Source organism: Bufo gargarizans, chromosome 9 (genome assembly GCF_014858855.1).
Source record: "Bufo gargarizans isolate SCDJY-AF-19 chromosome 9, ASM1485885v1, whole genome shotgun sequence".
NCBI lineage: Eukaryota > Metazoa > Chordata > Amphibia > Anura > Bufonidae > Bufo > Bufo gargarizans.
The window spans coordinates 176,934,693-176,947,755 of NC_058088.1; the positions used below are offsets into that span (position 1 = coordinate 176,934,693).

Genomic DNA, 13,063 nt, shown 5'->3' on the forward strand with positions numbered 1-13,063 from the left:
TGTAATTTCACTCATTCATTTTAACTTTGACTCACATAAAGTCTGTGATAGCACTGATTGATAGAACTGTACAGTATGTGGATGATGTGCAGTCCTTAAATTGAATTGTATCATATTTTCCAATGATGTACATGTACAAGATCTATCACTTCTTACTACTTGTGGTGACACAGCTTTCCTGGACACAGATTTTGTAGAATTCCTTGGTCTTCTTCAGAAGCGTCTGTGAACAGCTGTCATTCCCCTTCTTTCTCACCAGTTATAACTTGGTAGAACTTTATAAGGAATTTGGAGTAACTGTCCATTCAGCCTCATATGAAGAATTTCACGCTCTCGGCAGGATTGTTGACAATCAAGTGAAATGAATGTAGTCCTTTAACACAGCATTTAGCTTTAGTATCACAAGTAGCAGATTCCTGAACTTCACAGATTCACAGAGGTGTTTATGGCAATCCAATGAAATAGCTTCTTCAGAAAAAACATCAACCTAGGCCGTACATAGGCGCTAAATATCTCACTTCTTGACCCCTAGCTATTCTAAATCGAAATCACTTATTGAAACTCTTCAGCTCTCCTTCTGTCACAGACCTCCTTTCTGCATCGACAGAACTTTCTTGCTGCGAGCTTTACCTCTGGAGATGTCTATGGACAGGTGTGCTTCAGGTACTCTTCACCCTTGTCTTGGGCCGCTCTTCAGCGCCCTCTATCTTCACACCTTTCTCAGAATATAACACAGATTTGTTTACCTCTAAGTCTTTTACCTGGGACTCTGTGCACATCAGTCTTTATTTTTATAGACTTCATGAATATCACAGTCTCTAGAAAACATTACATTTCCTGTTGACTTTAGTCTTGATTGAAGATATCGTCTTCTTTCTTTCCTATTGCATACCTAATCTATAGTATCATAGTGTACCATACCATTTATATTTCAACATAATATAAATATTTATATATTATTGAAAATATTATCCTAATACAAAATTATTTTATGTAAGTGTCACCTTTTTATCTTATTTTCCTTCAGTCATGTATCTTTGTGTATGCTTGTGGAATTTTTATAAATAAAAATTATATTGGATCATTTAATTCATCACACAAAATATATCTTTCTACAGTAAAACCAATCTTTACCTTTTTAATAAAGTAATATTCTGCATGAGAGATGAGATATTACTCTATTAAATATCATTGTATTCAACAAAATCCTGACCAGAATCTTGGCTACGCTTCTTAATCAGGTAATTCTGTCATTGATACACCAAGACCAAACAGGTTTTATGCCAGGGAAGTCCACTACAGAAAATATCAGACGGGTTCTGGTGGTTGCACAGATGGGTTATTCACTAGATGCAGACTGGGCCCTGGCATCACTAGACGCCGCCAAGGCATTTGATTCGGTGGAATGGACTTACTTGTTGGGATGCATGCGGGGCTATGGGTTTGGCCCAAAGTTCCTCAGATGGATCACTATTCTCTACAGAAACCCGGTGAGCAGGCCACTGATAAATGGGGAACTATCAGAATGCTTCCCTCACCATAGAGGAACGAGACAAGGTTGCCCCTTATCACCGCTCTTATTTGCCATGGCAATTAGGGTAAGGAGTAGCAACAACATAAAAGGAGTAATCACAGGAGAGAGAGAGGTCCGCATAAGTAGGATCCTATATCTACCATCTGCGGATACATCCCTGTCCAATGCAATAGCTCTGATAGATGAATTTGGGGAGATCTCAGGACTGAAAATCAACTGGGAGAAATCAGTATATATGCCTCTTGGCAGGATAGACTGGACAGGTCCCCCCCCCCCATGTGAAACAACTGAAAGTGGAAGACACCTTCAAGTATCTAGGCGTACACATCACCAAAAAACACTCCCAGGCCCTGACACTTAACGTTTACCCCTTAAGTGAGCATATACAACACAAACTTCAAAATTGGAAGACATTGCCGATATCAGTGACAGGACGTATTAATCTAATTAAAATGATTATACTCCCCAAGGTCCTTTACGCCTTTCACCACTCAGCCAGTGTTTACAGAGTTAGACTTGTGTGCCAAACTCAGTCTAGACACACTAAAACGCCTCAAAACAGAGGGAGGTATGGCATTACCGGACTTTTACATTTATTATTTAGCGGGCCAATTAAGGCTTACGAGGACCTACCCACCTCGGAGTACTTTTTAAAACAATACCTGAATTGTCACACATTATGGTCAGTTCTGGAATTGCCTCCTAAATTCCTGAAGCCACTTCTGCCGCTGCATAAGCTAGCCCAAACAGTATGGAAGGAGGCTAAAGCACTGTCACAACTTACAGAAGTTGTTTCTGATATTCCTCTGTGGGACAACCAATCACTGCCGCAAACTCTGGTGGTTATGGGAGCGGACAGATGGCAATTGGCAGGGGTTATAACCCTCGGAAACATTTATAATCAGCGAGTATTAATGACGTTTGAGGCACTATCACAGAAATTGTGGGATCCTGGACATTAGGGAAGGATCCACATGGGATAAAGGTCATCCCTAGGTGGTTTATGCTATTAGTTTTGGCGGGAATTTTTCCCGCCTTTTTTACTGTTGCCATGTCCAGGCAGATTGGGTAGCCACCGTTTGGGCAATTCTGCCCTGGTGTGGCAACCCTTATTTTATTGGCTGATATTTTAGCCAATGGTTGTCTTTGTTTATGCTGTCAAGGCTGTGATTGGCTAGTCGGGTTGAGCTGGTGCGGATAAATATGTGGGCGCAGTTGAAGCTGGGGTCCGTACCTCATCGGTGAAAGAAGAAGCATTGCTGGCCCGCCCTTCCCAATAGGCTGTAGTTTTTATTTTAAATTGGGGTATGAGGTGCAATTTTTGAGTTTGAGCTTATGGCTGAGCTCATGTTTTGTTGTATATGAGTTCAAATGAATGTTTAAATTGAGTGGTTAATGTTAAATTATTAATTTATAATGAGCTTGAGCTTATGGCTGAGCTCGTGTATTGAGTTCAACGGAATTTTTTAATTGAGTTGTTAATGTTAAATTATTAATTAGTAAAAAATATTTTCCAAACAAATTGGCTGGTTTCAGTGTTTTTATTGATATTATTAGTAATATGTTAAGTGGGGTATGACCTTTCATCCCATACAATATCCACAGAACGCATTTCTTTTCATATTTACAACTTAGATCCGCCATACAGAGTAAATTCCCAATGGGCGGCCCAACGATCTCTAGGTACCCACTTATAGAAGTTGTCAAAACTCAAGGTCCCAGAGGCCTAGTATCAGTAATTTACTCACACCTGGTACAGGCGAAGGTTAGCACCAATCCCCTCACAGTAATTGACAAATGGAAGAAATTGATACCCACACTCACAGAAGAATCCATATCGGCTTTATTAGAATCTCATTTACAAGTATCACCAGCAGTCAATAACCAAATAAACCAACTATATATTATTAATCAGGCATATCTCACGCCAACTAGGTTCCATAGAATGGGTAGAGCTGTATCCACGGCATGTCCTCGGTGTGGGGAACTGGAAGCAGATTTCTGGCACATGATATGGAGATGGAGCCTGAAAGCCACATTCTGGGGAGAGGTGACTGCATTTCTCTCCAATTTGCTGCCAATTCGGGTGGATTGCACTCCCGAGGTTTGCTTACTGGGAATAATGAATGAAGATATATGGGACCACCATACGATAACTTTTTTTAAGGGAAACACTTTTCATGGCACGTAAATGTATTGCTTTGAGACGGTAGGACCCCAATACGCCGAACTTGTCCATGTGGAGACTGCAGATAAATCAGATACTACCATCTATATAGTGTTGGTGTTTAAACACCGCAATGAACCACAAATATTTGACAGGGTCTGGGGCCTGTGATCTGAATCACCCCACACTTTGTACTCAACCTCGAGACTGCGACAGCTGGAGGATCCATGGTTCAGTCGGCTCAGTGGGATCATCTGAATGTAATGTATTATATCACGCTATTCACGGATATGAGATGTTGCTAATAGTGCAGTGGGTGATTGGAGAAATTTGTTTGTATTAAGAATTGTAACTGGATTATTTGATCTTGATGTCATTACTTTGAGGTTAATAAAAGAGTTTAAAAAAATATATAATTGTATTCTTCTTTAAAATATAATTGTAAATATAAATCTTTGTGTAGAAAAGCAACAAATATGTATTAAAGGGGTTCTGCACTTTCATTTAACTGATGATCTATCCTCTGGATAGATCATCAGCTTCTGATCGGCGTGGGTCCGACACCCGGGACCCCCGCCGATCAGCTGTTTGAGAAGTCAGCAGCGCTCCAGCAGCGCCGCGGCCTTCTCACTGTTTACCGCCGGCCCACTGACGTCACGACTAGTATCACCTAGCGTGGGCGTGGCTAGGCTCTGTTCACTTGAATGGAGCTTAGCCGCGCCCACTCTAGTTGATACAAGTCGTGACGTCAGTGGGTGGGCGGCCCGGCGGTAAACAGTGAGAAGGCCGCGGCGCTGCTGGAGCGCCGCTGCCTTCTCAAACAGCTGATCGGCGGGGGTCCCGGGTGATCAGAAGCTGATGATTTATCCAGAGGATAGATCATCAGTTAAATGAAAGTGAAGAACCCCTTTAATACAATCCTTATAGCTGAAATGCTTTCCAATATAGTTGACCCTTATATTTAAATGACTCATTAATGAGTTTCAATTCCTATCAGTGATCCAGGACTAACTCCTTCCATATCTGGAATCTCTCTGGAATACAATATCCCAAATAACATTAACATTAAAGGGGTTCTGCAGTTTGTTTAAACTGATGCTCTCTATCCAAACAGCTGATCGGGGGGGGGGGGGGGGGTCCCGGGTGTCGGATCCCCGCCGATCAGATGCTGATGATCTATCCAGAGGATAGATCATCAGTTTAAACAAAGTGCAGAACCCCTTTAACTCCATGATCGCTATGTAGTTCACATATGTCATACTAGGGTTGAGTGGTAAACCGGTGTCAACAATATACCGCGGTATTAAGAAACAGAGATATGGCGATATTGCTGTTTCCAAATAACCGCAGTATTTGGTGACGTCATATGCGCGGTCATATGCGCGCTGACCGCTCCTAAATCTGTGTCAGCCCACCCCTGCATCGTGCATATGCATACCAGACACATTACTTCCTGTAGCGGCCGCCCCCCGGCTCCTCCTCGCGCCCATATTCAAGTCTCCGTCCACTGGCCGAGCATAGGAGCGAGGCGCACAAAGTCAGTATGCAGTTCGTGTCCAAGCCAAGGTGGGGGAAGAGGAGTGAGCGACCCTAACGGCCCAGGTGTCAGAAATAAAGGTTGTACTGTCTATGTCTTCTGCGGCCCTGGCCCTGCCTGCAAGCTGCACTGCACATGGTGATGGCACTTGATAAACTATACTGTCTTCCTGTGGCCCCCATACAGGAGCAGCAAAAAGACATCACTGTATGGGGGCCACAAGACATTATTATACTGATGGCGGAGGGGTTAAAAATGGTTGTCCCATACAGTATAATGTCTCCTTGTGGCTGCTCCATACAGTATAATGTCTCCTTGTGGCTGCTCCATACAGTATAATGTCTCCTTGTGGCTGCTCCATACTAGGGATGAATGTATTGCAAGAATTATATGGACTGATGGCTCGACAGCTGGGTCCCAAGCATTGGAAGAATGTCCCAAATTTGAAACCACTACAGGTGGCCCTGCAGAAAGTGCTCAAACTGTGCCGTTTGCAAGCAACCTTGTCTGGCCTGGTAGGAAAGGTGGGATGTGTTATGTCTGGCTGGGAACTGGCTCCCTCTGCTGGACTGGAAAGATAACAGCACGTCTGTGTTTCAGCACTCCAACAGGTTCTCCCGACACTACACAAGGCCAGCTCATCTAATCTCCACATACTAGTCTCCGGACTCTCCGATGTCCCCCAAATCCACAGGTTGCAGCCAGCCTCCTCAGTTCTGTCACATATCTGTTCACATCCCCCCCAGTCTTTGGTACCAACCTTATTACAGGCAGGGGCGCACCACCAATGAGGCCAGGTGAGGCGATCGATTATTTTTACTCCCAGCCTTCCCAGAGCCGTACTTTTTAAAATTTTCCATTCACATAGCCAAATGTGGTATAATTTACTTTAATCCCTTTCTCCATTTTTATGTTTACGATTTTTCACTCCCAACCTTCCCAAAGCCATAACTTTTTATTTTATTTATTTTTTCACATAGCCATAAAAGGACTTGTTTTTTTGTGGGACAAGTTGTACTTTCTAATGTCCCCATTTACTAAGCCTGGAAAAAAATTCAAAATGTAGTGGAACTGGAAAAAAAATGCAATTCCGCCAGAATTTTATGGGTTTTGTTGTTATAGCTTTTCCTATGCAGTAAAACTGACCTGTTACTTTCGTTCTCTGGGTCAGTGCGATCACAACGGTGGGACTGCTCCCCCAATGAGAAACACGCCACAGTGTTTGGGGTTTGAGCAGCTCCCCCATACTTGCCACGGTATTTTAGTGGTTCACATGCGGTGGGACTGCTCGCCCAATGATAAACACGCTACAGTGTTTGGTGTTTGGGCAGTTCCCCCATATTGGCCACTATAGGTCTGTGATTTCGATCACAACAATACCATAAATGTATAGAAAACTGACCCTGTGCATCCGGTATGCACGTTTTACTTCCATTTGAACCATTTCCGTTAGAGATCCGTTATATTTAGACGGGGGAAAAAAGCAGTTAAGAGGTAGCGCAGTACTTCAGTGTAGTACGGTCGCGTAACAAACACCGCACAACTGCGCCATGCGGTTGTACCTTTATAGAGTCCATGCCCTTATAAGCCAGAGCTGCTTTAACAGCACAAGGGGGGCTTTAACAGTGGCGTACCTAAGGTGTTTGGCACCCGGGGTCCTTTCTCTGGCACCCCCCCAAATACTTTGTGCCCCTTCACAGTAGTATTGCCCTTATTGTACAACCTTCACAGTAGTTATGGTTACGTCCAGATGTGTCCCCTAATAATATCCACATTGTGGCCCCTCACGGTAGTCATGCCCACACAGTGCCCCCTCACAGTATTTATTCCCTCATTGTGCCCATCACAGTAGGTATGCCCTCACTGTACAACCTTCACAGTAGTTATGCCCCCATTGTGCCCCTCTTTTATTTTTTTTTATTAAACATATTTTATTAGTTATAATCCAAAAATTCACATCCATACTACATTTATAATACTATAAAATCCATGAGTCCGTCAATTCTGATTTGTGAACATGATTGACAAAGATTTCATACAAGTGTCCATAATTATGTGAATGTTAAAAGTTAAGTGGAGATCTCGCTTACTGGGGGAAAAGCAGGATACGCCCGGCATCCAAAACTTAATAAAGCGGATGCACAAAGCATCTCACTTAGCGTAATGTTATCTATAAAGGGCGGGGATCAGAGGCCCGCAGCCCAGACGGCCACCAGGCAACGAGCGCGCACCGCGCGCGTTCACAATTGAAGAGGATGTGAACAATACTCAACCCAGAACCGACTCTATCCCATTAAAAGAACCCATAGTAGCGCCCCTGCAACACATGTGTCGTGTCACTACCCGCACTCGAACCTTGTGTCTAACGGGTCGCACCCGACGCCAGGACCCCCCCCCCCCCCCCCCCCAAGTACGGCTCAATATTATGAATAAAAAAATAAAAATAAAAATTATAATAATTTTTTAGCCATTATTTAATGCCGGAAGGTCTTCCATCCTCCAGCATTCATAGAGATACTCCAATAACTTCACATTCTTCACAAATACAATACAAATAGAAAATACCGGACTAATAAGATCTTCCCCGACCCACCCCACCAGCCCCCCCCCCTCCCCACCTTGCAGGATAGAAAAAAAAAAAAAAAAAAAGGAGGAGAGTCCGGATTAATTAACCGTGTCCCAATCTTTCCACAGTTTACTCCACTTTAAGTAGGATCCTCTTTGTTTGTACAAAATCTTCTCATAGCTTTTCACTTTCTCAACCAAACCCAGCCAGTTATTACAGTCTGGAGCGGAAGAGCAAAACCATGATCTAGAGATAAGGAGCCTAGCTAAAAACATCACCTTGCTCAGCAGTCGGCATTTTATAGGCTGATAATTAACCTCCGATAAATCTCCCAGGACCCATATCCTGGAGGACAAAGGAACATCAATATTAAGTTTGCAAGCCAGGTTAGTTTGGACCAGTCTCCAATAGCTGCTCACCATTGGGCAGTCCCAAAACAGATGTAAGTGATCTGCCTCGGAATCACCACAACGTGGGCAGTCAGAGGAGGCTCTAAATCCTCTCCTATGTAACCATATGGGTGTCACATATATTTTGTGCAAAATATTAAATTGTACAACAATGTGGTTAAAATTATGTGAAACCAACTTTAAGCTTTCCCCTATGTTCTCCCAGTTTGGAGGGCCCACCTCTGAAAGTAAAGAAGACCAGGATCTCTGTCCTGTAGAGAGAACATCCGAAAAAAAGTTTTTCATTAAGTGTCTATAACAATGTGATACTTTAACTCTCGTGACAATTTTCTTACAAATTAAATCATGTAATTGTGCCCCTCTTAAAGTACTTATCCCTTCATTGTGCCCCCTTCACAGTTGTTACCCTCGTTGTTCCCCCCTCATAGTAGTTATGCGCTCTCTGTGCCCCTTCACAGTAGTAATGCCCTTTCTGTGCCCCTTCAGAGTAGTTATGTCCTCACTGTGCCCCCATAACAGTTATGCCCCTTCACAGTAGTAATGCCCTCTGTGTCCCATAACAGTTATGCCCCTTCACAGTAGTAATGCCCTCTGTGTCCCATAACAGTTATGCCCCTTCACAGGAGTAATGGCCCGTTTGTGCCCCTTCACAGAAGTAATGTCCTCTGTGCCCTCTTCACAGTAGTAAAGCCCTCTGGGCCCTCTTCACAGTAGTAAAGCTCTCTGTGCCCTCTTCACAGTAGTAAAGCCCTCTGGACCCTCTTCACAGTAGTAAAGCCCTCTGTGCCCTCTTCACAGTAGTAAACCCTCTGTGCCCCCTCTGTGTTTATAAAACAAAAAATCAGTAACTACTCACCTTGTCCCGTTCCTGAAGCTCACAGTCCTCTCTCTCCGCTGCAGGCACAGATCACTCTGCAGCCATGTGTGGGTGGAGCTTATGCAGATTTCCGGGCTGCAGGCTCCTCCCACACAGGCCGGCAGCGCAATTTCTGTGTCTGCAGGCTGGATGGTGGAGCGGAGAGAAGTCTTCCTGCTCTACCATTCTGTGCGCCGCCAGCCTGAAGGAGGGGAGGAGCGCAGGGAGCTGAGCGGTGAGTGCAGGACATCAGCTCCCGGTGCTCCAGCAAAGAGCACTTCCATCTGTATAATGGAAGCACTCATTCCTTCTGACAGCTGCGTGACAGCAGGCACCCGGGGAGGACTGCCCCCCCCCCTTGGGACGCCATTGGACTTTAAAGGGGTTGTCTCATCATGGACAATGGGGGCAGATCGCTAGGATATGCCCCCATTGTCTTATAGGTGCTGGGACCCCACCTATATCGAGAACAGAGCCCCACAAGTGAAGTAGGGTGCACTGCGCATGCGCAGCCACCCTCTATTCATTTTCCATTGGCCCAGTAGAAATTAATGGGAGCGGGGGTCACACATGCGCGGTACGCTCCCATTCATTTCTATAGGGAGCCGGCTTGGTGGTGTCGGGCCGGAGTCCTCCAGCTACCACCTTGCGGGGCTCCGTTCTCTATATAGGTGCGGGTCCCAGCGGTGGGACCCACACCTCTAAGACAACGGGGGCATATCCTAGCGAGATGCTCCCATTGTCTATGATGAGACAACCCCTTTAATGTTATGGCTGCCAGTGTATATCTTAAAATGCAGTAGTGTATGAATTACGGAAAAGTATTAGTATTTAATACGCAAAATTTTGTAAAAATAAAATCTGATGTTTTTAATTGGGCTTATTTTTTTTTCCTGTAGCCTAAAGAGGGAGATTTATCAAAACTGGTGTAAAGGAAAACTGGCTTAGTTGCCCATAGCAACCAATCAGATTCCACCTTTCATTTTCCAAAAGAGCTCTGAAAAATGAAAGGTGGAATCTGATTGGTTGCTATGGACAAGTAAGCCAGTTTCCTTTGCACCAAGGATTTAGCTTTTTAGAAGAAGCAGAGATCGAGATCTCCTCTTTGATCTGTCCATTAAAGGAGTCCTCCAGGACTAGAAAAAGATGGCTGCTTTCTTCTAAAATCAGCCCACAGGTTGTGTGTGGTATTACAGCTCAGGCTCATACACTTCAATGGACAGGTGTGGGGCTGTTTTTGGAAGAAAGCAGCCACGTTTTTTCTAATTGTGAGCAACCCCTAATGGATTAGTCCTCAAAGACTCGTCCACGTAAGGTCTGCAGTTCCTGGAGGCTCCTGGATGTCACACGGCTGATTTTTCTAACTGAACTGAAGAGCTTCTTGGCTTGAGCCGTTTCAGTTAAAAAAGTTGTTTGAGTGTATGTGCGTATGTGACCGAATGGAGCCAAACATCACGCCATCGCTCTCTCTAGGAGATACCCTTCTTCCAAGCAGATCACAAACCAAAGATGGAAGAGCCAGGATTTCAGGCAGCAAGGAACGTCTGCTTCTGTACGTATCCGGCGGACATGACCATCAGGTTGCCTTTGTATGGCTGTTCTCATCAGACCACACGAGTGTCCACAGCCGAGGGGTAGTGGTAGGTTGTGGACACTGATGTAGATATCGATGGCACATCCATGCTGTCATGGGCAAAGTGCAGAATTTATGACATTAGGACCAGAGGACTTCTACATAATGGCAAGAAACATCAGGAAAGTTCTGCTTGGGGTGCAGGTAAGTGATGAAATCACATTTATTTCACATTTATATGATATATTATTTATTATATAGAGGTCAGAATATTTCTCAATACAGGTATGCAAGTAAAATTTGTCATATTTTTCATGGTTTCATAAAAATAGTTTTTACATTATTAGTTTAGTGGTAACAAAGTCCTCGACCCGAGTGTTCTGAGTGATTGTGACCCGCCACGTTCCGTGCCATTGTGACCTAAGCGTCCAGTGAGGGCCTAGCGGCCATCTTTGACTAGTGATCTAGTCAGACACTCGGATCAGCAGCAGACGGCGATGTCTCGTGCATTGCAGAACTGTGATTCTCCGACTTCATGTGCGATGGAGGACTCCGATTCTCCTACTTCTCGTTGGCTGTTCACCCAAGAGCAGCTGAAAGATAGCCCTTCTCGGAAATGTGGTTTGAAGGCCCAGAAGGAATTCTCCTACCGCCAACAAGCTACTTTTCTGATCCAGGACATGGGCAAGAAGCTCCATGTCTCGCAGGTTACCATTAATACTGCCATCGTGTACATGCAGCGGTTCTACATGCTGCATTCCTTTACAAAATGCGATAAAAATGACCTGTCCCCGGCAGCGCTCTTCCTGGCCGCAAAAGTAGAGGAAGAGCCGCGGGCAGCGGAAGATGTTCTAAAGGTATGTCATGCCTGTCTTACACCTGAATCTCCACGATTGGACACCAAGAGCCAGGCCTACATGGAGAAGGCAGATGAGTTATTGACTCTAGAGACTATTCTTCTGGAGACCCTGGGCTTTGATATCACGATTGAACATCCTCATGCAAGTCTTGATGAAATAGTCCCATCACTGAAAGAAAGCAAGGCTCCTACAAGCGTCTTCTATCACCTGGCCGACCACAGCTTTGTCACCACATTCTGCCTTCAGTACAAGCCATCCGTCATCGCCTGTGTATGTATCCACCTTGCCTGCAAGTTGTCCAAACAGGAGGTATGTCTTAAAAACAATGACAAATCTTGGTGGGAAGGTGTGGACGAAACAGTGACTGCCCAACTGCTAGAAGAATTGACGAATAATTTTGTGGACGTTCTTCAGACTACTCCATATAGAGCAACCGCTATAGCAAAGATACCTGACGTTAAAGAGCTGAACCCCGGGATTGAGGACTATGTTACTCCAAGGAACAGAGAGGAACTGGCTGTCCTGCAGATGATACGTCGTTTTTATACCAACCAAAAACCTGCATCTCCAATACCATCAGAATCTTACAAGGCAACATCTACCTGTAACATCGGAAAAATTTCAAGAAAAAGGCCCCATAGCAAGAAGGCTTCTCCAGTTCCATCAAAATTGCCAAAAATGGATAATTAAATTGTTTTCAGTTATTGCATTTGCTAGTTGTCTTTAATAAATCTAAAGAAAGACATTTATCGACCTTTATCTTGTCTGTATGTCTTGTCTTGTATGTCATGATGTGACTCTTATAGGTCTTGGGTTAAAAACTGTTTTAAGCCTTCAGTGCAAACCATGGAAAGCAAATGAAGGTCATGATATTAACAGATCTCCAAGTGGTGATTTTCAAGGTCTTTTCCATGGCCAAAAAGAAACCTCCTGGTTTAAATAATTTTTATGGGACATAAAGAGGTATTCTTATCAGGGACTTCCATGGCATATCTCTAGGACAGTGTTTCCCAACCAGTGTGCCTCCAGCTGTTGCAAAACTACAACTCCCAGCATGCCGCACAGCCAAAGGCTGTCCAGGCATGCTGGGAGTTGTAGTTTTGCAACAGCTGGAGGCACAGTGGTTGGGAAACACTGCTCTAGGATATGCTATAAATGTCAGATAGATGCGGGTCCCACCTAGGGTTGCCATCATTCCCAACAAAAAACACCGGCCAAGTTAAGCCACACCTCAAAGGGGTGTGACTGTGGGTGTGGCTTAACACAGGGTGTTGAGTCGCTATCATACTGTGGCTCCCAATAATATTAATGCCCCCATTAGTGCTGGCCAAAATTAATAATGCCCCCACTAGTACCCCCAGTAATAGTAATGCCCCCATTAGTGCCCCCCAGAATTAATACTGTCCACATTAGTGCCCCCAGTAATATTAATGCCCCCATTAGTGCCCCCCAGTAAAAGTAATGCCCCCATTAGTGCCCCCCCAGTAATAGTAATGCCCCTATCAGTGCATCCCAGAATTAATGCCTCCCATTAGTGCCCCCCCTCAATAAGAGTAATGC

General features: G+C 44.4%; 1 protein-coding gene across 1 annotated transcript; it reads left to right on the forward strand.

Annotated features, from left to right (window-relative positions):
- Positions 1 to 11,140: 11,140 nt before the first annotated feature.
- LOC122919844 (cyclin-T2-like) lies at positions 11,141 to 12,193 on the forward strand. Its single transcript, XM_044269033.1, has one exon. It carries the CDS (start codon positions 11,141 to 11,143, stop codon positions 12,191 to 12,193), a length of 1,053 nt encoding a protein of 350 aa, XP_044124968.1.
- Positions 12,194 to 13,063: the final 870 nt, after the last annotated feature.